The 26,450-nt window shown below is 40.3% G+C and overlaps 1 protein-coding gene across 1 annotated transcript in view; it reads left to right on the top strand.

Annotated features, from left to right (window-relative positions):
• MTUS2 (microtubule associated scaffold protein 2) overlaps window positions 1-26,450 on the top strand; it is a 476,293-nt gene that overhangs the window by 217,318 nt on the left and 232,525 nt on the right. Inside the window, exon 4 of the mRNA XM_036747013.1 lies at window positions 15,105-15,266. Coding sequence (XP_036602908.1) covers window positions 15,105-15,266 — 162 coding nt within the window. The remainder of the gene's footprint in view (window positions 1-15,104; window positions 15,267-26,450) is intronic.

Genomic DNA, 26,450 nt, shown 5'->3' on the forward strand with positions numbered 1-26,450 from the left:
TCTTGTTTCCTCATCTGTAAAAAGAGGTTGTAGGGAGGATCAGATAAGATAACATGTAAATGTGCTTTGCAAACTTTAAATTGTGGATGCTTGCTATTTTTATGATGCGTACAAATAATTGTAATATCTCTTGATAAGAGTCCATTGAAAGGGTACAAACAAAGTATTAAAGAAGTTAAGGAGAGAACACTTTGCCCTAAGAGTTGTCATGGAAGGACAGTGTGGTGTAGTGGGTAGAGGACTGGTCTCTAAGCCAGTCAAATCATACCTCAGGCACAGTACCTGTGGGACACTGGACAAATCGATTAATCTCCCAGTGCTCTGTTCAACTCTCTAATAATGAGGTGCTCACCTATACTGGGCTTCAGGGAGATTTTTTTTTTTAACCTGGGAAATTACCAGCAAAATTATAGGTCCAGTTTCTATCCCTCCACAATTTTCCTAATAAGCTATTTAGCTAATCTGTTTGTATTGTCAACATTACAGAGACCCCAAAGAACAATGAAAAGATGCATGGTGACCACAGCATATTACCAAGAATGAGAAGCACTAAAAAATGGCATAAAAGACATTACTGGGAACACATATAACTAGGGAAGGTGATGTGTTGTTCACCTAATGAAGAGAGACAACACACCATGAGAAGTCATGTATTGTTACTGGTCAAATATTTAAAGAATCAGAGCAAGATGTCTAGGACATTGGGTAGGATTTTGTATGCAGTGTTCATGAGAAAAATATGGATTAAAAAATTTCAGAAAATGAGGTAAGTGAGCTCTAGTCTACATTGGTGGAAGGAGTAGGTCCTGAGACTAATGATAGATATAGATAATGATAGATGGATAGGTACAGTGGAGATATAGACATATACATATATACAGAGAGGGGATAGATAGGATAGGAGAGAGAAAAAGATGGATAGATAGGATAGAGAGTGGATAGATAGGGACGCTAGAGAGAGAGAGAGAGAGATAAATACATAGCATAGATAAATAGATACATAGATAGATGAAAGGTAAATAATTTAGTAAGTGCTTCCTGTGTGTCAGGTCACTGGTCTAATTACTGACAATACAAATAAAAGAAAATAAGATAGTCTCTATTCTCAAGAAGTTTATATTCTAGAAGGGGAACACAAAGCATACAGGAGATCTGGAAAGGGGAGGTACAAAGGGGCAAGGATGCTGGTGAGCTGGGCAGTCGAAAGAGTGAGTTTGGCCAAGAGTGAAATGTGCCTGGTGGAGTCCCTTTCAGAAATGGCAAATCCATCGAGGGTTTCACCAATCAGGAGAGCAGGCCTTAGAAAGTGAGGCACCTTGAGGTGGGCAAGGCTATTGGGGAGGAGATAAAGCAGTACTGAGAGTGAGGTAGACCAAGGGTGAAGTAAAACATGCCTGTGGTTCCTCCTGAAAATCCCTCCCAATTAGATCAAAATTTTTAGAAAGGGCAATGATTTAGTGCAAATGAGGGAACTCCTATTTACAGTGGTTTTCCAACTAAATTGTAAGATCCTTAAAGACAAAGAGCTTATCTTACCTGTTTATTTATGCCTCAGCATTTGGTTTTTTTTTTTTTTGTGCCTCAGCATCTACTTAAGAAATCTTTGTTGATTTAACTTAATTGCCTGTTCCTTACATCCGTGTTCAAGTTACCCAACTTTTAGAAGCCTAGGAAGCTTATATCATTTCAGCTTTACTACTTGCCCTAACACAGGAGTAAAAGCTTTTTGGGGCGTGTGTGTGTGTGTGTGTGTGTGTGTGTGTGTGTGTGTGTATGTGTATGTGTGTGTGTGTGTGTGTACATATGTATGTGTGTGTATATATATGTAGATTATACACACACACATATATACATACATGGAGAGGAGAGAGAAACAGAGACAGAGAGAGAGAGAATGAAGCTTTATTAGAAGGCGAGAAAAACTGTAGGACTTTGCTGACTTCACTTGCTCAGACCAACCTAACCACCATCATCAGAGAGACTTCAGAGTAAAGGAGAGACATGAAATTTTTTAAATTTTAGACAACAAAAATACTGTTTCCAGGTTGTTGTGTTGTACTTAGTTTTATTATTTTAAATCATATTTCCTGACATTCCTCCTCTCTTAAAAAGGCAAAAGTATTTTTGTAATCTTGCAAATTAGTGTCTGGACCACAGAGAGCTGCCATATTCTTTGAAGTCCTCTTATGTACCCTCTGCTTCCTTGAGCCCCCTAATGTTTCCATTTCCTTACATAAGACTCTCAGCAAAGGAACAATCTGGAAGAAAGAAATACTAGGGGGAAATCATTTACTGTGAATACAGTACCCCAAAGTGCCAACAGATATCATCCTTTGTTACCTGACATGTGCCCTAATTTGGCATTCCTTGGCATCAAGAAGGTTTTTTTCCTGTGGGGCAGCTATCCCTTCTAGCCCTCTATTTGGCTGGCACCTGAGCCCTGATGAAACTGGCATGCCATCTTTGAGAGGCATAATGCCACCTGAACAGATGGCTGGGCATGTATGTTGTATCAGAGAATTGTTCTGTAGGCTGGGAGTGAGTCTTGGCGTTTAGCTTGCTGCCAGTGTCCATCAGGAAGGTTATTTTTTGTAACAGACACTCCTCAGCTGACTTTGTACACTATAAACAAAACTGTTCAAGAGTCTTTTGGCACCTGAAAGTGAAACTGAGGAGTCAGGATTAAATATTGCTCACTTTCCATTTCAAACTACCTTTTGAGGTATGCAAGTAACAGGGGCCACCTTTCTCTCCACTCATAGAGCTGCTAAGGTTCAGGCCCTCATAACATTTTGCCTAGATTGCTGCAACAATCTTCTAATTAGTGTCTGTGCCTCAAGTCTCTGCCCACTTTAGTCCACCCTCCTAAATGCTGCTAAGGTGATTTTCCTAAACACCAGATCTGATCATATTACTCTCCTATTCAATAAACTCCATTGGCTCCCTGTTGCCTCCGGAATCAGAAACATAAATACTTCTGTTCAGTTCACAACCTTGCCCCCAACCTATCTTTCTGGCTTCATTATAGATTATTCCTGTCTCCCACACTCTGCAATCCAAATGTGTCTTACCTCTGACGCTCTGTTGCCCATCTTGGTACCTTTGGGATGGCTGTCCCCTATGTCTGGAATGCCCTTCCTCCTCACTTCCTCCTTCTACATGAAGTCATCCATCAACTACTACTGCCATCTTTTTCAAAATAACCTTATATTTGACTACATGTGTATTTATTTTTTATCCTTTTTCTGTGTATGTGTATATATGTACATATATATGCATACACATATATGTAATATATATTTGTTGTCTCCCCCATTGGACTATAAACATTATGCAAGTAGGGATTTCTTCACTCATAATTGTATTCCTAGCATCTCATAGTACTTGGCAAATAGTTAGCATTTAATAAAGACGTGATTAATTGATTGACTGAGTATAGTTTTTGCATACCTTGGTTCTGTAGGAGTGACCTTTGCCACAAAGTGTTCTCTGTGGGGTTGTTCCTGTCTTTGCCAGTAGAGACCTTTCTTTTCACATCCTTCCCAGTAATATTTCAACTAATTGAGACATTGCCTGTGGAAAAGGAATTTGATTTACTCAGCTTGATCCCAGAGTGCAAAATAGGACCAACAAGTAAAAATTATAGCGAGATTGTCAGTGGTTTGTCTTTTCACTCTCGAAGAGGATCAGGACATCAGGAAGATGATGACATAACTTGAAAAGGAATTGGGTTTGAGTGAGAGAGGGACGTGCAAAGTCACCAGCCTCACTTCCTCCTCTAGAGCCATCTGGGTCCAGTGGCCAGATTAGGATGATTGGAGATGACCCAGGATGCAGTGCGAACCTTTGGCATTTTTAAGCTAAGATCTTTCCAAGTCCTCACTTTGATTGAGACAACACCCATTCAGTGAATAGGCCAAGGGATGGCCCCTTTAACAAAAATAAAAAAAAGTCAAACTGGGAGGGGAGTTACTGGTCAAAAGAGAAACAATTACTATTCACATTCACTCTGAGCCAGAAGGGTCCAAAAAGTAGCCATTAAGTGGTACTTGGGCAGGGACATATAATTGTCCAATCAATGAGAAACTGAGTGAAATGGATTTAAGTCATGGTCTTTAAGAAAGAAATCTCATCAGTAAACCCCAAGTTAACAAGATAGGTTTCAGCCGTCAAAATTTGTCTTCCTTTTGGACAGAACACCCATGGGTAAGAGCATGATACCCCATGTGGGGAGAGGAGAGGAGAGGAGGAGCTGAGTTATCCAATTGGAACTGACCAACTGTGTCCTCATGGGGGCAGCTCGGACTACCCACAGGTAGTACTTCATTCTCATGGTTTGTCCCTCATTCTCAAAGCGGACCATGACATCAGGAAGATGATGACAATTTCAACACAATAGAGCAGAAATTAGTGCCTATCAACAGGCCTTTTAACGGAGCCTGGATATCCTCTCGTCACAGGTGTTGGAGGGGCTATGTCATTCACAAATGGATTGGATGGGATGACCACTAAGGCCATCTCTGAAATTCTAAGATTCAGTAAATAGCCATTGTCATGTCCTCTTCCATTCAGGGCAGCAAATGGGACAATGTTTTTCCCCTCATTTCATCCCACTTATAACCATGACTCCTATATATGTATCTATCTTACCCCAAATTGGACCAGTCACAAGCTTGCTATGTAACTTGGAGTCACTTAATCAGCCTTCCATGAAGCAATTTTCTATAAGCCATATGGAGAATGTAAGCTCCTTGAGCGCAGAAACTGTCTTGTTTTTATCTTTGTCTTTATGTCCCCACCTTCTAACACAAGGCCCAGCGTGTATGCAGTAGGTGCTTACTAATTGTTTATTGAATGGAAACTAAGGAAAGCAGCCACTAGTTAGGTGAGACTAGCATGTAGAGTTAGAGTATGTGGTAGAGAACCAAGAGCAGGGAAAGTATAAGAAAACAGTTGGCTTCCCGTTATATGTCCCTCTCCTCATCCGGAAACTAGTAGGTGATGATTTACCTGTAATCTGTGATATGAGACAGCCTGCTCAGCCACGTTGTCTACCAAGGTTCCCCCCTTACAAAGCACTGGATAATTAGGTAGGCATGCCTCCTCAGTACCCCTTGTCCCTGGGCCTCTACCTTCCTGTGATTGGAGAGAGTGTAGCGTGGACATAAGAGAGTTCTTCTCAGGTTCTCATTTAAGGAGGGTACCCAGCATAGTCCTTTCATAATTTCCCACACTGCCAAAGGATTTTTCATGCCTCCCGTGCCAGGCTACCCTCCGTCCTTCCTCTCTCCCTTAGTTTCTTTTTGCATGTTGTTTAGGCTGTGAGGTTCTTCTTATAGGCAGGGGCTGTCTTTTGCCTTTCTTTGTATTCCCAGTACTTTGCAAAGTGCCTGGCAAATAGTAGGAGCTTAATAAATGTTTATTGGCTGACTGGCTCATCACAAATCTGAGTTGAATTCAAGAAACAGATAATCTGCAGTATGTTTGGAATGTGAGTACATGAAAATGTTTATTGCAGCACGTTTGTGATAGCAAAGAATTGGAAACAAAGAATTGGGAGCCCATCGATTGGGAAACAGCTAAACCTGTTATGGTACATTAATGTAATGGAATATTACCATGGTGTGAGAAATGATGAGGGTGATGAATGCAGAGAAGCATGGGAAGAATTATACGAATGGATGGAGAGTGAAATAAGCAGAGCCAAAAAAGCAGTGTATACAATGACTACAATAATATAAAGAGAAAGAACTACAAAAAAAATCAAAAGTGAATGTTAAGGAACACCAACCCTGGAGTCAGGAAGACCTGAGTTCAAATGCAGCCTCAGATATTTACTAGCTTTGTGACCCAGGTGTTTCAACAATCCGGCTAGCAGCTGCTGTGGCAGTGAAAAACCAACACAAGCGCAACAACAAGAACACTGCCAGCATAGGTTCTTTTGATCTGCTTTACTAAGGAAAGCAACGTTAAAGGGTTAACAATTTTGCTGTAATCCAGCATACAGACATCATTCACTTAGTTCAAGGGAAAAAGCCAGCACCTTGAACTTCAGAGCAAATACAAATACAAAGATTCATTAGAAACAGACCAAGTCATAATTCATAGTTACCAAAAAGCATCGACCTCTGAGTTCGCAAGCTGGGGAGCTCAACAGCAGCTGGCCCAGAGTCACACACCACTCCTCCTGTGGCTCAGAGCTCCAAGAAAGAGAAAGCCAACCCCTGGTTTTATATCTTTTTCAGGGTCAAGGGTGAGTCACACATGCGACTCACCCATGTGACCTAAAATCGTCACAAAGAGGTGACTTAAACCCTAAAAGCCTCTGATGTCCCAAACATGCCACTCAAACCCAAGTAAACTAGGCCCTCCCCTGAGGCAAGGAGGTCACCAAGGACTCCCACTCTAATCAAGGAAACAAAGGCCAAACTCTTCAAGGACACTTGGTTGAACTGAGTGCTAAGAGCCCATTTTGTTTACCAACACACCAGGGCAAGTAACTTAACCCTGATTGCCTCTGAAAAACAAGTGAATATTAAAATTATGAAGAATAAGCTTGGCGCAAAAGAAAAGATATGAGACATTGCTACCCCACTCGTTTGCGGAAGCAGAAGGTCCACAAGTGCTATAAATTGCACATATTTTCAGACTTTTCCCATGTATTGATCAGTTATGCTGACTTTTTCTCTCTTCTTTTTTTGTCTTTAAAAATACAATTTTATATATGGGATGACACTCTGGGAGAAGAGGGAAGATAATGGGGAAATTATGTTGATATGCAAAAAGACGTCAATAAAAACTTATTTGTAAAAGAGAGTATTGGTAAATTTTGTGGGAGCAGCTATGGTAGAAGGGAAGGATGGAAGGCATATTATCATGAATTTAGAAGTGAATGGCAGAAGAAGAAGGGGAAGAAACAAGATTACTTTTTCTGAGAAAGAAAAGAGATATCGAACTCTAGTTTTAGGGGATGGCAAGGTTGAGCAAAGGGTATTTTTTTTTCAGGGTGAAAGAGAACTGAAGACCACAAGAAAAGAGCCAGCACACAGGAAGAAAGCAAAGAAAACAAAGAGACAGAAACCCGAGGACACTCCAGGAAGTGGTGTGAGGGAGAGGCGGCAGGCAGGGGGTACAGCAGGGGGACACATTTGGAGGCAGTCATCTTTCTGGACTCTACACAGAATACTTTCTTGTGGTGTAGTCATTATTAGGAGCAAATTGTCCTGTGGATTGGGGGAAGGAGGTGCAGCAGAGAACCAGTAAACGAGCCCAGAGAATGAGAACATCACTGAATGGAGGCAGGAGGAAGGATGAAGTATGCCCACCCCTGATGTCAGATGCTCTGACCTCAGTCACCCTATCCTAGTCATAGCTCCGGGCAGGAAGGTCTTTGACACCACAGCCAAGAATTGCTTCTAGTAAGAGAATCCTTTAATTCCAAGTATGTAGCAGGGACAACCACTTCATTCCTCCTCTTTCGCCACTTCCATCCCTGTCATGCTTTCTAAAGTCAAGTCCCTTCTGACTCTGAATCCTGTGAGAGAGAGAGAGAGAGAGAGAGAGAGAGAGAGAGAGAGAGAGCCCTAGGTAAGCCTCTGGTTCCTTGGCACTCACCCATCAGGAAGGGCTTGTTTTCTATTCTACTCTTGTCCAGCTCTATGAAAAGGGAGCCCCAAATCACTATCCAAGTCTGTTCCACTGTCTAACAGCCTTTACAGTCAGATATCCTCGACCAAATATTCTTCTTGACCTCCAAGGCAACTTTGGCAGAAATTGTAAAGTAATAGAATGGTTGCAATGTAAAAGCTGTTTGAATTAAAAGACACAAACTGGGGTTATATGGTGCAGAAGGAATATAGGAAATAAATCATTGAGTTTATCAAAGTTTAATAATCAAACTAAATGTAACACCAAATGAAGAATCTGCTCAATCAATGAAATATGTAGCAATTAGAAAATTATGCACCCTGAACCTTAGACTACTTGATTGCATAGATTTTGTTATGAAAAATGAATAGGGAAGAAGGCAGTTTGATCACTAACGTCTGGGGAGGAATGGTACCAAATCAATGAAATATGCTCCTTAAATTTGCATTTTAATACCATTTGATTATTTATGATAGTTAAGGGGATTTTCTTCCAGAGGCTTCCCTTGAAGAAGCTCTTCTTTTTTTTGGAGAGGGTAGAATATTATCCATTAATTCCATTATGTCTTCTGTTTTTGTAATTTAATTCATATAACCATGTTATTGATCTTCCCAGCTAATAAGTAAGGAAAAAGCATGATTTCCTTACTGAGCTAAATGTTTCTGAGTGTAATTGGTAGCTGTTTTTCTTTAATGCTCCCAGAGATAAAAAAATTTTGTTGGTAAGACATCGTCATCATCATTATCTTCATAACAACTAATACTCATAGAGCACGTCAGCATTCGCAGAACTTTTTCCACGTTATCTCTGTTGAGCCTTTAAATAAGCCCCTGAGGTAGATGTTACTGACATTATTAGCCTCATTTTGCACATGAGGAAGCTAAGGCTTGGCTTAGCATGTTGAAGTGATTGGCCCAACGTCAACCAGCTATTAAGTCTCAGAAATGAAATTCGAACCTATAGCTTAGGACTAGATATGATTATCAACAGAGTGCCAATGAAATCCCTTGTTTTTGAGAGTAAAAACAGAATAGGTTCAGAGTGGGTAGGATTTGGAGAGAATTGACATGATTTTCAAGCTCCCCAGATCTGTTTTATATCTTTCCAGTGCATCTGATTCATTTATTCTGTTTAAGACTTTGATCTCTCTTTAAATTGTCAGTCTTCCTGAGGATGGTGATGATGATGATGGAGATGATGAAGATGATGATGATGATATGATGTGATAATGGTCATGATGATGATGAGGTGATGATGATATGATGATGTGATAATGTGGATGATGATGGAGATGAAGATGATAATTAGCTACCAGCTAGGTGGCAGACATTGTGCTGTCCACAGGGAACACAAATAAGAAAATGAAACAACCCCTGCCTATTGGGTTCTACTAGGGGAATGCAACATGTTTACAGATAAGTAAATGCAGAATGTACACTGTATGCAAAATAAATATACAGTGATGGGCGAGGGGAGGCTAACAACTAGGGAAGTCAGAAAAGGCGTCTTAAAAGAGCTCAGCCTTGAAGGGTGCTAGTTTTTCCAAGAGATACAGGTGAGGATGGAGAGCACCTGTATATATTTCATATTTACTTATTTGTGTTTATGTTGTTTCTCTCCAATGGAGTGTAAGCTCTTTGAGAGTGGAAACTTTAATTTTTGTCTTTGTAACCTAAGGACCTTTGGACTTTGTGATCTGTCCTACTACTACACCATTAGGACTTCCAGGTCTTTCCATCTGCCATGCAGCTAAAATTTCTTTTCTACTTTATCCACCCCACCCCACCGCGTTGGAGAGCAGGGACTGTGTTACTTTTTTCTGTTTCTATCTGCAGCACTTAACATGGTGTTTGGCACATAGTAACTGCTTAGTAAATGCTTTTTCATTCCTTTGTTTATTTATTCATTTGTTAAATACATGCTGTGAGCTAGACAATGTATTAAATGCTAAGGATATAAAGATAGACCAAAAAAAGTCCTTGCCCTCAAGATCCAGCAAAGGAGCCTAAGGAGGTACAGTCAGACAAGTAGGAGGAAAACAATCTTGTCTAATTTGAAGATGACACAAAGCTGAGAGGGAAAACTAATACTTCATGACAGAATCAGGATCAAGTGAGACTGTAATAAGCTTAAACATTCAGATAAATAATGATAGCAACTAACATTTATGTACTGCCTGCTATGTGCCATACACTGTGCACTGTGCACAATTTTTCTTATTCGGTCGTTTCAGTCCAACTCCTTGTGACCTCATTTGAGGTTTTCTTGGCAGAGATACTGGAGAGGTTTGACATTTCCTTCTCCAGTTCATTTTACAGATGAGGAAACTGAGGCAAACAGGGTTCCAGGACTTGTACAGGGTCACGTAGCTAGTAAATGTCTGAGGCCAGATTTGAACTCAAGTATTCTTGACTCCAGGCCAGACCCTCTCTCTATACACTGTGCCACCTAGCTGAATTCAATAAGATAAAATTTAATAGAAATAAATTTAAAGTCAAATATGAGTCCAATTAACTCCGCAAATGTGACTTGGGGAAGGTATAGTTTGAGAGTAATGAATCTGAAAAAGATCCATAGGCTCTATAGGTTCAGTGAGTCAAAGGTGATATGGCAGCCAATAAAGCTGTGCCATCTTGGACTCCATTAGGAAGGGTACCTAGCGTACTGTGTTTGGTCCTCGGTGCCACATTTAGGTAGATTCATTGATAAACTGGATGACATCCAAAAGAGGTGGGCCTCAGTGGTTGAAGGGTCTTGTGTCAAGGACTGAAGGAACTGGGTATATTTAACCTGCAGAAGAGAAGACTTTGGGGGAAACGTCATAGTTGTGTTCAAGTAGTTGAAAGGTTGTCATCAGGAGAAGGGATTAGACTTCTGTTTAATCTTAGAGGGAATAATCTGGAGGTGGCAGAGAGGCACAATTAATTGGGCTTGATGTCAGGAAAAACTCTTCAAGAATTAGAGCCGCCTCAGACTAGGCAGATGGGTGGCATATGGGATAGAGTGCCAGGCCTGGATTCAGGAAGACTCCTCTTCCAGAGTTCAAATCTGACCTGAGACACTTAATAGCTATATGACCCCGGGCGAGTCACTTCACCTTGTTTGCCTCAGTTACCTCATCTGTAAAATGAGTTGGAGAAGGAAATGGCAAACCACTCCAGGATTTTCCAAGAAAATCCCGCATAGGGTCACAAGGAGTTGGACACAACTGAAAACTGACTGAACGAAAATAGTGGGTTACCTCTCAGCAGAAGCTTTCATGTGGAGATTGGATACAATACGGAAGTAGAAATTATGTTGTGGTGGGGATTCTTCTCCCACGTGTGAGTTGCACTAGAAATGCCAGCTGAGGTCTCTACCACCCATCAGGTTCTGTGGTCTGTAAATGAAGCTGGATGAGTATGTGTGTTATTATTTTATTTCTGTAATTCAGGTTTTCTCTGAGAAGAGATTCTACAAGCCCAACTTCCCCCGATACCTCAAACAGAAGAATTACTTGCCATGCTGGAAAGCAGCCAGATTTCTAAATTGAAATGTTCTCAATATAATAAATTTCACATAAAAGAATAAATTCAGCTACAAGAGGGATTGATAAAAAGGACATTTCAACTCTGTAAAAAAAAAAAATTAAAAAAATATTTTCCCTCTTAAGGAACTTGAGTCAATTACTGAAAAAACTGTACATATGAAAGCTTGTTGTCTAAATCATCTAGTTAATAATACATGTTTCAGTGAAGAAAAAAGTGTAGTCAATGGGACATTTGACTCAGAATTAGGAAGACCTGCATTCCAATCCTGCCTTTTACAATTATGAGCTATGTGACCATGAGCAAGTCAACTAACCATTCTAAGTCTCGGTTTCCTCATCTGTAAAATGGAGATAATAATACACTTACCTCACACGGCTGTTGTGATGCTCAAATGAGATAGCTTATTTAGGTGGTTTTGGAAACTTTATAGAGCTAAATCGTTAGGTAGTAGGTAGCAGCAGCAGCAGCTTGTGGTCAACATGCTGGACATTCGATGATGTCATGTGAAAATATTTCTATCCACCAAGACCCCCTCAGCATCAAGAATGGCATAAGATCCTAAAGAGAAATTCCCAAGTTTCTACTGTGAAACTGGTAAAGAAGCCCCATAGTATAGGAACAGGCTAATGGTCTTATTTCAATGTGTCATGTGCATGCCTCGGTTCAGATCGTGCCTGCTCTTTCTCAGTCGGGCACAGACTGGATTGATTGAGTTTTTAATGTCACTGATTCCGCTTGTAAGGGTCATTTACGTAAATCCATGCAGGTGCTACAGTTAAACCTTGCTCCACCAGCCACCTTAAAAGACCAACGAGGCATAGAGTTCTCAAATTGAAATAGCCCGATGTTCCTTTTCTCCCATAAATTTGCTTTTCTTCTTAACCCTTGCTCATCCCCCTCCAAAAGAAAAAAAAAACTACTTATCACAAATTATTTATGACGTGCTTTGAGGCCTTAGGCAGAAATGGAGGAAAAATTCTCTTATTCTACGAGCCTGAGCAAAATCTTTGCATTAAAACACACACACACACACACACACACACACACACACACACACACACACACACGAATGCGTGTGAGCTATTTTAATAATGTTAGCATTTCTCCGCAGGCACTATCTGGATGGAATTTTCTTCTTGTCTGTTTACAGGGATGAAAATAAAAATCATACACTTTTTCTGAAATTCCATGGGGTTCTTCCAGCTGTTGCTGCTGATTTTTTTCCTTTGGAGAATCGTCACCTCCTTGAGACTGTTCAGTTTTACTCCAGGCATGCTGTAATTGCTCATTCATTGACTCATTCGGTCAAACAAGCATTTCCTGAATACCTACTGCCCACCAAGAAATGAAGATACAAAGACAAGAATGGCATAGCCCTTGTCTTCAAGGAACTAGGCAGTTAGGTGGCACGGTAGATGGAGCACTGGACCTGGAGTCAGTCCGGAAGACCTGAGTTCAAACCCAGTCTCAGACACTTTACTAGCTGTGTGACCCTGGACAAGTCAGTTAACTTCTCTGTTCTGGGATTAGGGATCAGTATATGGCCCTTACCACAGCTGGTAAGTGTCTGGGGCTGGATTTGAACTCAGGAAGATTAGTTTTCCTGACTCTAGGCCCAGCATTCTATTCATTGTACCACTTCACTTCCCATTATTACTGATTATTCTCCTGCAAATTCTAGTCAAAGTACCTTATAAGACTAATCTTCCTGAGTTCAAATCCAGATAAGATTCTGGAGAGTCAGACATGACTGGAAATGACTTGATGACAACAAATCAGTAATAAGCCTGGAAAGGTTGACTAGGACTGGGTGGTGACATGCTTTAAAGGTTAACAGAGAAATTCTCATCTTATTTGAAGGCAATTAGGAACTACTGGAACTTTTTGAGCAGGGGGATGACATAGTCAGATCTGTGCTATCTCTGTGTTGGCATTTTGTTTGGATGATGGATTGGAGAAGGGCCATATACTGCTCCCTAATCACAAAGTCCAGGTGAGAAGCAATAAGGAATGGAATCAGGCTAGCCCCCATATGAGGGGAAAGCAATGTGCAGGTAGAATGAGTAAGACTTGGCCAGCGATTAGATATGGGAGTTGAGAGAGAAGGGAAGATTAAAGAATAATAACGCCAAGCACGCCAACTTGGGTTACATGATCCCTCAAGGATAAAAACATGGGGTGGTCTTTAGCAGAAACAGGGAAGTTAGGAAGCAGAAAGTGTTGGGGAGGAAGATAACCGATTCTGTTTTGGATATGATGAATTTGAGAGGCTGATGGGATGTGTATTAAATGTCTAATAAGCCGTTGGTGATATGGGACTGAGTTGAGGAGAGAGGTGAAGTCTAGGTTAATGGATCTGTAAGTTTTCCCACTTATGGCTGCTAGACAAACATTTCAACTGAAATTTCTCAGAGGTTTATATATGTGTGTATGCATATTGTTGATATCTGGCATTTATTATAACATTTAAGGTTTCTGGAGTACTTTACATACATATCACATTTAAGCACACACATGTATGTAGGCTTGTTTACCTTCTGTTTTGTCATAGTAAAATAGATTCTCGTTGTTTTGTCTCTATACAAACGTGAATGCTGAGATTAAGTTCTTACGTGAAGGCTGTGTGCCCAAGGAATGAAATCTCTGTTCCCACTTCCACCTCAAAAAAAATAAAATAAAATGCGTTGGATTCTCCCATCTCCACACGATTACCCCCATTGTTCCCTCCGTCACTAGCACTCTCCCTCCTATTCTTAGCTGTTTGAATTTCTCACCCTTATTTAAAGAACAATCCAAAGGCTACCCCCTCCAGGAAGGCTTCTGTGATGTCCTTAGCTGGTACTCTCAGAAATCACAGGGCACTTTGTTTCATAACTCTCTAACATACTCATTATAATAGTATGGATTATAATGTTCAGTATCAATAGGCAGGGACTGTGACAGCCAAACTCTGTGTCTCCTCCAGAGCTTGGTGCATAGTATTGCTTAATAAATGCTTCTTGTGGTGATCTAAATTTCAGATAAGAGAACCTGTTGAAAACTGGTAGATTCCTGAAACCAATATTTATTCTTTCAAACTTAATGTGTCATTTCTTCTGAAGAACAGAAGAATGGATTCTTAGTAACCCTTCCTATTTAATAACTGTGACATTGTCAGTCAAGCCTGTTCTGTGTTTGGGAAAAAAACTAAGTTCTGTCTCACTTAGGCTTGCTACCCAGTTGTAAGTTTCCATCCAGATGTGCTCCTTTTCTTTCAGGATCAATCAATCAATAAACGTTTATTAAGCTCTTACTGTGTCTAAGGCAATGTGCTAAGTGCTAGGGATGCATAGACAAAAGCAAACAGTCTTTGCCTTGAAAATAACTTAAGGAGACGATGTGGGTCTGAATAGATATAGTTACCTCTTCCCCATTGTGGTGTCGATATATTGCAGGTTGGCATAAGAAATTAAATGGGAATTTTGGGGGGAGTTTTGGTAGTTGATAGGTTGGATTTCTTCCTCTAAAAACTACTTGTATATGTCTTTTGACTTTATCAATTGCGAAATCTAATCAAAAGCTAACTTGTGTTAACCAAAAAGCTATTACTACTTAGCCCCAGCTGATTTTAAGTTTCAGTATCAGATGACTAAATAGAATTACAGAACTGAGATCTGTTGCATTACTTTAAACCTTTACCTATTTCTTCCCCACCCACCTTATTCCCAATGCAGAGATAATTTGGGAGCAATAGTTATGGTTTAGGAAAAGTGAATTATTTTTTCCATATATTTGGTTACACAGAAAGATGTACTTCCATGGTCTCTTATTAAAGTCAGGTCAAAACATAAGGATGCTCTGCTTTTATCATCGTTGGTAATTGCAAATAGAAACTGAGTCAATCTATTTTTCATGAAGTTATAATTAATGACTCTTGGCCTCCTGCAGGTTCCAGCTTTGTAAATGAAGATCAGCCTACTCCAAAGGCAGCCGCGCTTTCTAAAGATGCACCCAAGGGGACCGGTAGGACCACAGCACAAGCAGCCAACATCGTCACCACTCCCCGCCGGAGTTTGCTTCCTGCACCGAAACCAACTTCCACTCCAGCTGGTAAGACTTTCTGATCTAAAGAATCTGAATGGCAAAGTAGAATGGCGTACTCTGCCAGACACTTTCCTAAAGTCATTGTGATCTTTTCAACATTTACAATGTAAAGGAGTAGGACAGATAACCCCTGAGTGTGGCAACTATGTCCTGGGTTTTCCAGTGAAATCCCAGTTTCTAGAGGAAAAAGTAACTTTAGAGAAGTTTAACTAAAGGAATCAATCAATAAATCAATATTTATTCAACACCTATTGTATGCTAAGCAGGATACAAAAAGAAGCAAAAGACCACCTGCCCTCAAGAAGTTTACAATCTAATCAGGAAGTCAGTATCCAAATCCAGATATATACAAAGCAAGCTATATACAGGATAAATCGAAAATAATTACCAGAGGGAAGGCCCTGGAATTAAGTCCAGGGGTTGGAGATTTCCTATAGAAGTTGGTATTTTGGAAGCTAGGGTGGTCAGTAAATCAGAGAAGAGGAGGGAGATTGTTCCAGAAATGGGGAACAATCAGATAAAGTGCCCAGAATACCCTTCGTGAGACTCTGTACATACGCCGATGTTTGTTTTAGAAAATATGGTATGATCATTTTTTGCCTCTAAGACGCCTTCCACCTCAGTGTCTATGAGTCTGTGAGCTTCCTAAAAACTATCTATGAATGGTATTTTAAAGTGCCTTTATTAACAGGGGGTTGTTTACCTGGGGTCTGTGACTTTTTCTTTTTTTTAGATTTTCATAACTGGGAAGGTAGGTACCTCAGTAGATAGAGCACCATACCTGGAGTTAGGAAGACCTAAGTTCAAATGTGACCTCAGATATTTACTAGCTGGGTGACACTGGGCAAGCCATTTAACCAGTGTCTGCCACAGTCTCCTTATCTATAAATTAGGGATAATTATACTACCTACCTCCCTGGGTTGTTGTGAGGATAAAATGTGATATCTGTAATGCACTTTGCAAACCTAAAAGCACTAGATTAGTACTAGCAATTACTAGCATTGTTACAACTGTATTTCAATGTATTTGATTTCATTTGTTATCCTATATAGCTTCCTTTATGCATTGACAAACATTCTTTTGAGAAGGGCTCCAAAGGCTACACCAGACTGCAGGAGGGGGTCCTTGACACAAAAAAACGTTAAAAGCCCCCTGGTTTAGACCCTCATTATTACATCATTAGGTGCAATGGATTGTTCCAGATTCTGTGACAAACAAAAAACAGTGTTCTGTGGCAGAACTCAAATTCTAATCGGCTTGAAAAAGAAAATTTCTGCTTTTATTAGGAAAATAACAGATTCTTTTCATCATGCTTACCACCCGGGTTCTTGAAGAGTTTCAAAGGTTTTATGTAGACCCTCACATCAATTTCGTTATCATTTATGTTCAATGAATCCCCATCCCGAGAAAAAGAAATTGGACTTTTAGGGAAGTTTTACAAAAGGAATACCCTCTGTTTAACTGTGTACATGTCCTAATTTTTTTAAAGTAAACAAAATAAAGGGCTATTTGGAAAAATGCTGCCTTGGGTTTCTCTTCTGGTAGAATGTGAATGCAACTAACCACATAGAATTGTTGTGAGGAAAAAGATGTGTAAATCTTAAAATGTTAGAGAAATGTGATTGGTTATTCCCTCCTAAGCTTAATCCCCTCTTCTGACTTCACTGTTTCTGGCTGAAGTACCACCTTTCACCCTCTGTTCCATATCCACTTGCCAGGTCTGGTTAATCCTCTCTGCTCACTCAACCGCCTTACTTATCTAGCCCATACTTTTGCAATAGCCTCTTCATTGGTCTTCCTGCCTCAAGCTTTTCTTCTCTGTGAACTATCCCCATTCTTCCAACTACTGAGGTGATGTTCTTAAAACACAGGTCTGACCACGTCACACTCCCAACTCAGCAAACTCCCATGGCTCCCTCTCATCTCTGAGATCACCTAGAAACTCTGCTGTTTAAAGTTTAAAGCTCCTCCCAACCTGGCCTCAGCCTCCCTTTTCAGTTTTATTTTACATTATTCCCCTTCATTTACTCTATGATATAACCAGATGAATCTTCTTGCTTGTTGTTCACATGTGACGTTCTCTCACCTCTGCCTCTGCATAGGCTGTCCCCCCCACCAATCTGGAACGCACAGCCTCCTCACCCCAATCTCTTGGATCCCTTAGTTTACATCAAAGCTTCTTCATGAAGTCTTTCCAACATCCTCTCCCCACCCCAGCTAATTCCTTCCTCCCTCCTCACCAAAAAAAAAAAATTACTTTGCAAATACTTCTACATAATACATGTTGTTTCCTTAGATAGAACATAAACCCCTTGAGAGCAGGGATTGTTTGTTTTTTTCTGTATCCCCATCACCTAGCAGAGTGTCCCTACTTATTAAATGATTGATCGATTGACTGGTTGATATGAAGGAAATGTAGCAGTACGGACGTTAATTCAGACCTGTGCTACACATTGCAAATAACAGTTTAAGTGATAACAATAGGATTCCTTGGCATTGAATTCAGATCAGGAGGGATCAAACTGGAAAAAAAATGATGAAAACAAAAAGAAACATTTTTGACAAAGAGGAAAAAGAGACCCATGCAGATGCTCAGGCAACTCAATAGAAAACTTAGCTTTTTAAAAAAAACCACATGAAGACTAGGAAAACAAGGATGAATAGAAGAAGAAGGCATGTTCCTATAAGAATAGTGCCAAGAACCCTGAATTCCAGAAGTGGAGCCTGATGAGGAAAGATAAAGACAAGGAGGGTTTTGTTTTTGTTTTTTTGATGTTGGAGATAAAAGAAGGGATAGTGAAAACTGACAGAAAACAGAGCTGCTCAACTTTAATTTTGCTTCTGTTTTTCCTACTCAAGAAAATTATCTTTGGACAGAAGAGGACATTGCTGGCATGAGAAATGAGTACAATTGTTCAGTAATTTGAACATTTCTTGGCACTGCCCTTCTTTAGGATTGGGATGTAAACTGATCTTTTCCTGTCCAATGGCCACTGTTGAGTTTTCCAAATTCCAGATTTCAAAATGCTGGAATATTGAGCACAAAGCTTTAACAGCATCATCTTTTAGGATTTTGAATAGCTCAGTGGAAATTCTGTCATCTCCACTAGCCTTACAGTTCTTCCCTAAGGCTCACTTGACTTAATTCTTCAGGATGTCTGGCTCTAGATCAGTAACCACACCATCATGATCATCAGATGTTAAGATCTTTCTTGTATAATTCCTTTTGTGTATTCTTGCCACCTCTTGCCATGACAAGGCAGTGAGGGATCCAGGAGGGGCCAGGTCACTTACAGGACCGATAGATGTGATTGTCGAGACACTATCCATGATCTTTGAAAGACTGTGGAGAATGAGAGATAGAAAAGGAATAAAAAAAGACAGATAATTTCCCAATTTTCAGAAGAGAGTGGAAGTTGCAGACTCTAAGCCAGTGAACTTGACTTCAGTTTCTGGCAAGATTCTAGAATGTCTAAGAGAAAAAGCAAGGATCCCAAAGAGTCATCATGACTTCATCAAGAACAAATCATAATAGATCAATCTCGTTTTCTCTCTTGACACAGATGATAGCTTGGTAAATGTTGTTTACTTAGGTTTCAGCAAAGAAATAGACAATCTCTCAGGCTATTCTTGTGCAAAGGTGGAGGGATATAAGCTAGATATAATGCAGTTAGGCATATTCTGGAGTGGTTGAAGGACTGTAATCAGAGTCATCACTGCTGGCTCTTTTTCAGCTTGGAAGGAGGTCTCCAGTGAGGTGCCCTGAAGAATCAGTGCTTGGCCTTTTGCTGTTTAACATTTTGATTAGTAACTTGGACAAAGGCATTGCTTGTATGCTTATCAAATTCACAGATAACACAAAGCTAAGAGGGATAGCAAACACTTGATGCCAAAGTCAGGATGCCAAGAGATCTTGATAAGCCAGAACATGGGGCCAAATTGAATAATGAAATTGAATAGCAATAAATGTGAAGTCATACACTTTAATTTTTTAAAATCAACTTTACAAGTAAAAGATCAGTTGGTTTACAACCATTTTTAAGCACTTACTATGTACCAGATACTTTGCCAAGGACTGGGGATATAAAGAGAGAAAGAAAAAAACAGTCCCTGCCGACATGGAACTCACTTTCTAAAGGGGGAGTCATTCAATCATTTTTCAGTCATGTCCGACTCTTCATGACTCCCATTTAGGGTTTTCTTGGCAAAGATACTGGAGTGGTTTGCCATTTCATTTTCTAGCCAATTTTACAGATGAATAAACTGAGGCAAACAGGGTTAAGTGACATGCCTAGGGTCATACAGCTGTTAAGAGTCTGAGGCCATGCAAATGACTGAGATCACTTTCCACAGCAAACTATTTTCATAAAGATAATGACTTTTGACTTGAATGGTAGTTTTGACCATACAACTTTTAGATAGCTTTGTTCTATTTATATGGTGGCCATTGATCATTATGGATGTATTCTTTATGAATACTGCTATAAAAAAAAGTTTTAAATGACTTGCTGAGTTGAATAGTTATCATGGCAAAACCCACAAACTTCAGTAGAGATGAAAGAACATCATGCCAAGCATCTGAGAACTATGTGACAGTCTAGAACAGGGATGGGGAACATGTGGCCTTGAGGTCACATGTGGCCCTCTAGGTCCTCAAGTGTGGCCCTTGGATTCTGTCAAAATGCTGCATGTGAGTACCTGAAGAGCCACATGTGGGCTCGAGGCTGCAGATTCCCCACCCCGATCTAGACTTTATCATTTCAAAAATGTTTTTAAAAGAATATACATGCGTGCCAATTATGTTTTTCAGTGATTTGTGACATATGTTTTATGACTAGAAACTTTTTTGAACAAGACACTCCAATAAATGTTTTGATTAAAAAAAAAAAAGAGAGAGACTGAGGCCAGATTTGAACTCAGGAAGATGAGTCTTCCTGCCTCCAGGCCCAGTACTCTGTACATAGGCCTATTCTAAAGTGGGAGACAAAACTCACACTTATGTGAATGTCATCTAAAGGGGGAGAGAACATTTAAATAATTGTACATACAAAATCTATGTAGTGTCAATACAAGGTAATCTCTGAGAGAAGGCTCTAGCCGTGGGGGAATCGTGGTGGGTTACCCCGAAAGGTAGATGTGACTAGATGGCAATTCACGCGCAAAGGGTCTGTAGGTTTTAGTGGATTGCAGACTCAGTGTGAGTCAGCACTGTCATTACAGTCGAGAAAGTGGATGCCATCTGTTGTTGGTGTTGGTCCTTTGCTCTCGATGACATATAGGGCTACATTGAAAGGCGTAGTGTTGGGGGCCAGGGAAGGGTTGGTTGGTCCCTTCTTCTGCCCTGGGTTGTACTCCATCAAGAGTGTCACACTCAGTTCAAGGTGCCATGGTTCTGGAAGGCCTTTGATAAATTGGGGGGTATCCAGAGAAAGTCATTATGTGAGTATTGAATTCATGTCAGTCAAGAATCATTTTATGAATCTAGGATTTTTTAGCATGAAGAAGGGAAGACTTGGCAACCGTGGTGAGTATATTCATGTATTTTAAGACTGGCACATAAAAGGGGGTTTAAATTTGATTTATTTGGTCTCAGAGGGAAGAGCTTATGTCAATAAATAGAAATTTAGGCTTAATGTAAGGAAAAATTTCCCAACAATTTTTGTTCAGTTGTTTTTCAGTCATGTGTGACTCTCTGTGACCCCATTTGGGATTTTCTTGGCAAAGATAGTAGAGTGGTTTGTCATTTCCTTCTCCAGCTCATTTTACCAATGAAACAACTGAGGCAAATAAGGTTAAGTGACTTACCCAGGGTCACACAGCTAGTAAATGTCCAAGGTCAGATTTGAACTTAGGTCTTCTTGTCTTTCTAACAATTAAAGCTGTTCAAAAGTGGAGTTGGCTGGAACAGGAGGTAGTAATCTCCCCATAAGTGGTGATTTTTAATCAAAGGCCAGAAGGCTACTCATCAGGGATGTTTTGAGGGGGTTTTGTCCAGGTATGGGTTAGACTAGACAGCCTCCCAATTCCCTTCTAACTAGAAGGTTCCGTCTTCCTGAAATCCTTGCTTGTAGCATCCTTTGAATGTAGGTTATATTTGTATTAAGATGGCTGTCATTAGTATTCCAAATACAGCAGCTTCCAGGGGGAGAGGAGCGACGCTTCCCCCAGAGGCCTCCCCTTCCCTCTTGGCAGAGAAGCGCAGCTCATTATATTTCTGAGAACAGCCACCCTGCCCTCAGCACGGAAGGCATCCCTGCTCTTGTTTTCTCTAGAGACTGAGTGGAAACCTGAACTTGCATGTCCTCGCCTGTGATGAGCCATCATTTTCCTTGTTGAAAATCAAGTAAATGCCCTTTAGAGCTTGCTTGCAGACATCCAATGATTTAATGGCCCTCGAGTTCCTAAGTCAGGGGAAAAGAGGTTGAGGCAGTAGAGATTTTATCTTCTCTATTTTTCTTTTGATGAACAGGGCTATTATTCCCTTTACCATCCCAGATAAAAGTCGAGGCAATCTCCTCATACTTCAGAAGCACAGATTGAGAAGTGCGTGGAGAGCAGTTTTTAAAAAAATTTATTTTTTCAGTTAAGAAGCATTTATTTCCTCTGCCTTCTACTTCTGCTCCTCCATCTGAACAAAAAGGAGAGAGAGAAAACATTCATAACAAATATGTACAATGAAAAAGCAAATTCTTTGAGACAGCCGAGCAGCACAGTGGATGGAGCAATAGACTTGGAGTTAGGAAGATCTGAGTTCAGATCCTTCTTAGGCACATACTAGGTGTGCAACCTGGGCAAGTTATCTAGCCTTTTGTTGGTCCTCAATTTCCTTGTCTATAAAATTGGATAATAATAGCATCTCCCTGATAGTTTTGTTATGAGGATAAATCCTGAAAAAAAATCAAAGTATTAAAGTATTATATTCTCTCTCTCTCTCTCTCTCTCTCTCTCTCTCTCTCTCTCTCTCGCCCCTCTCCCTCCCTCTCCCTCTTCCCCCTTCCACTTTTTCTACCTTTCCCTCTCTCTTTCATTTTCTCTTCCCCTCCCACTTGTCTCTCATTCTCTCTCTCCATACGTATACACCTACATGCACATATACATATACACATATATGTATGTATATATAAAACAAGTTGAAATTGAAATGACCTATTGCTTGTCCCTTTCGAAATGTAGAAGCACTTGGTTATTTGTTCCTAGTGCTGTGCGAAGTTTCATGCATGAGTTATGACTGATGAATGTGGCCTTTAGAAATACCGAAGAATGAAACTTCAGTTTCCCAGCAAAGCCAGATAGATTCACGTGGCAAACGTTTGTGAAGAGACCTGCATAAGGAGTCACAAGATAAGAATTCCAACTCTGCCCCTTTTAAACTATGTGATCTTTGCGAAGGTTAGTTAACCTCCCTAAGCCTTAGTTCTTCCCTTCACTTATATAAAATTTTAGTATCATAGGTATAATATTCTTGCCACTTACGTAGCCTTGGGATCATCAGGAGGGCACTAGAGGTCTGGAAAGCTGCATGTTACTGCCCTCTTGTCACCCACCAGTCCTTATGGAGAGATCCTTAAGAATCTAGAAAAGAAGAATGCCCAATCCAAAGATCTTCTACCACCTTCCCCACAAAAAATACTCGAGTCCCAGAGCACTGTGACCAGTCCTCAAGAGATTTAACTGGCCACTCCCTGCTGTGTCTCCCACCAAGAGTCAGCCAATTTGAAAACTATACCAGCTTTGTTCTTCAGCACTGGCCCTGCCTCTGTTCTTACTCAGAGTTTGCTTCAGGGGTTCATCTCTGGTGTGGCACCCCCACTAGTGTTCTTCTGAGCCCCCCCATCCTACAACTATGGCTCTGGATATGTATCCAAGACAATTATTGGATTCAGTCAACCATCAATCACACATCCTTTTATGCCTTGGACAGTGCTTGGTGCTATAGGATAGGGATGTGCTGGAGCCAACTTAAAAGTTGATTGTTAAATTTGAAATGTGAGCATTTATAGCTTAGAAATTTGTAAATGCTACAAATCAGGATTTGATTTCTTGTTTTGTTGATTGTATAGACTTGAGAAAGTGATAGAGAAAATTTGAAAGTATGCATAGATACATTCTCCCTCTGAGAGCCAGTCATTAAACATTTATCTCAATGTCCCTGTTAGGGAGTTACCAGTGAAATATAAAACAGTCCTTAAAAGATACTGTATTCTTCCCTAGGTACAGCATTGGGTCTATCTTATCCCAAGATATCTTCCTCATGGTAAAATGTAATGCAGTATGGTGGAAAGACCAGTGGACCTGGATTTAGAAGATCTGGGTTCATATATCTCCTCCAAAGCTTCCCATGTGTGACCTCCCTTTCTAGACTCAGTTGCCCATATGTAAAATGAAAGAATTGAACTGAATTATCCCAAAGGTCCCTTCTAGTCCTAAATCTATAAGCCAGTGAATTGTAGCAATGACTGTCCCTGCTCACAAGGAAAATTTGCTAACTCATGAGACAGCCTTGTGGGAGTCTTCCCAATGGGAATATTCAGTTTTGAATGGGGCTTTTCTTGGGATAAAAAAACTAAACTTAGTTCCAAGGTTCTTAATTTTTTAAATCTGCCATCCTCACAACACCCTCAAGATGCAAAGAGAATTACATTATCAGCAATTAAAATTCATTTTTAAATTTTCCCAAGCACAAGCACTTAATATGAAAAAAGGAAAATGCTATCTCTGGAGCTGACAGTCATCACTGGTCTTCCCACCATTGTTTCTGCCTTGGGTAGTGATGGAGGGTTCTCCATCATGTTTGAGGTATGAGACCCAAGAGCCAAGACCTTTTAGATTCTGTCTGGCCATCTGGCAGGATGCTGGTCGCCAGCATTCTGATTGCCTCATTCAGATAACTCCCAGCCAAAATTTCCAACTCTGATTAGGGTGATAGGGCCTGGGCTATATACCAACTCTGGCTTTTGGCAGCCATAGTTATTTTAAATTGGGCTGACTTTCACTTACTCATGTAGTGGTGGGGATGTATTATAAGCTTAGATATGCATAAATAAAATAAGCTAACGCTGACTTTAAAACTATAAATTAAAGATTGTCCTTATTATAGAGGGATTTGCTACATATTATTGGCATCATTTATGAATTTGATAGAGGAAAAGAGAAATTGTATTTAATGCATTGGATCTCATATAATTTTTATAGGTACTTGAGTGCCAGCAGAAGTAGATGTTCACTGGTCATAAATTTTATGAGTGTATAATCCCAAGTGTTTCCACTGCCCCATATACAACCACCCTTTCTCCAAGGTAGTTGAATATTTCTTAACATTATTGTTGTTGATTTCAATGAAAAAGTCTCAGAGGAGTTTTGCTGAAGTGAAAAAATTTATGGGGCTAAAGATAGGGTTTTTTGGACCTGTGATTTCATTGGTCTAGGGAATTCCCTAGGCAACAAGCATTCATTTATCATTTACCATATGCCAGGTATACAAATATAGGTAAGTGCTAGAGATAGAAATATAAGCAAAAAGAAAGATGGCCCCTGCCCTCAAGGAGTTTACAGTGTGATAGGGGAAAGACAAAATACAGAAGGGAGCTGAAAAGGGGAAAGTGAAGTCCAGGAGGGAAAGGAGACATGACCATCCTGGACCCACCCCCAAAATGGAGTCTCCCTTCCACCCAGAAGGAACTCACCAAAGGGAAGAGGGGCTAGCATGGTAAAGGGATATTCCAGGTAAGGAAACTTCCTTTACCAATGCAGCTTGTCCCCTTCTGTATAATTTAGGGTCTAAATGAGTTGCCTGGAACACCCAGAGGTGATTCCCCAGCCTGTACACATTACAGACAGGACTTGTATTGCGAAGCTGGCTACAATTGACCGCGGAGGTAGGAAAAACCACAGCAGTTCCAGCTGACTTTTGATTCCATATTATTCTGGTACATTAAATAAGCTTCTTAATCTTAGGTAGAAAGAAAGGTCTGTCTTGGTAATGATGTCTCACCCTTACAGAGACATTCAGAATAGAGCGATCACGACTTGGAAGATTCAAAGCTATTAGGCCCTGCTGAGATTCCTCAGACTGTCCTGGATACCAGGAGCTGGTGTTAGCTGAGGTCTCCCTCAGGCTGAATCTGAATTGGTCCATTTGTCACTTTGAAGCCAGCAGGAGTGGGCACCAGAGACAGGGCTGGGAGAGTGTAAAAGTGAAGAGAAGTATTTAACCATGTTTGAGTGCTGTCCACATCCACAGAGTCTGAATGCAGATGGAAGCATAATATTTGCTTTTTTTTTGTAGTTGTTGCTTTGTTTCTTCTTTCTCATGGTTCCCCCCATTGGTTCTAATTCTTCTTTACAACATGACTAATGTGAAAATATGTTTAATATGAACGTACATGTAGAGCGTATATCAGATTGCATGCCGTCTGGGTGGGGGGGAAGGGAAGGAAGAAGGGGGAGAAAATTTAAAACTCAAAAGCTTATGGAAGTGAATGTTGAAAACTGAAAATAAGTTAATAGATTTTTTAAAAAAAAATAATATTTGAGGAAAAGGCAAGAGAGTCAGATCAACTAAACCCAAAACAGAGGGTCATAGAAAGAGAAATATGAAGATGATAAATATAACCCTGGGCAAGAGAAGTTACATCCCTTCATTACTCAATCAAATTACATTTGCTCTGTGTCCTAGAAGGCCTATTTACTGCCCTTTTCCTACCATGAAAATAGAAATTTTTCATATTTACTACCAACAATAGAAGTTGTTTAGCCTTCTTGGGAGCAAGGATGGAAATAAGACAAAGAACTCATAACCTGAAACTACAAAGTTACGATCAAATCATAGATTTAGCTTGATACTTTGAAGGGTTTTTAAATGGTACCTCTATAACCTTAGAGATTATAGAGTCTAATCCAGTACTTTTTACAGATGAGGTCCAGAAATATTTAGTGATTCAGCTATTAGGTGTCTATGGAAGGATTTGAACTCGGGTCTTTCCCAACTCCGAGTCCAGTGGTCTATCTACTATGCCAACTAGCTGCCCAGCTTTCATTTACCTGTCGCAAAGAGGACGATGATAATGTGAACCAATGTAATCCACAGAAGAGCCACTTCCTTTTCCCCTTTAGTGGGGACTGCTTTGTGAATCAATCTGAATGTTGTGGCCAGGCCTGGGTGGGCGCACGCGCGCGCGCGCGCACACACA

This window comes from Trichosurus vulpecula, chromosome 2, assembly GCF_011100635.1.
Source record: "Trichosurus vulpecula isolate mTriVul1 chromosome 2, mTriVul1.pri, whole genome shotgun sequence".
NCBI lineage: Eukaryota > Metazoa > Chordata > Mammalia > Diprotodontia > Phalangeridae > Trichosurus > Trichosurus vulpecula.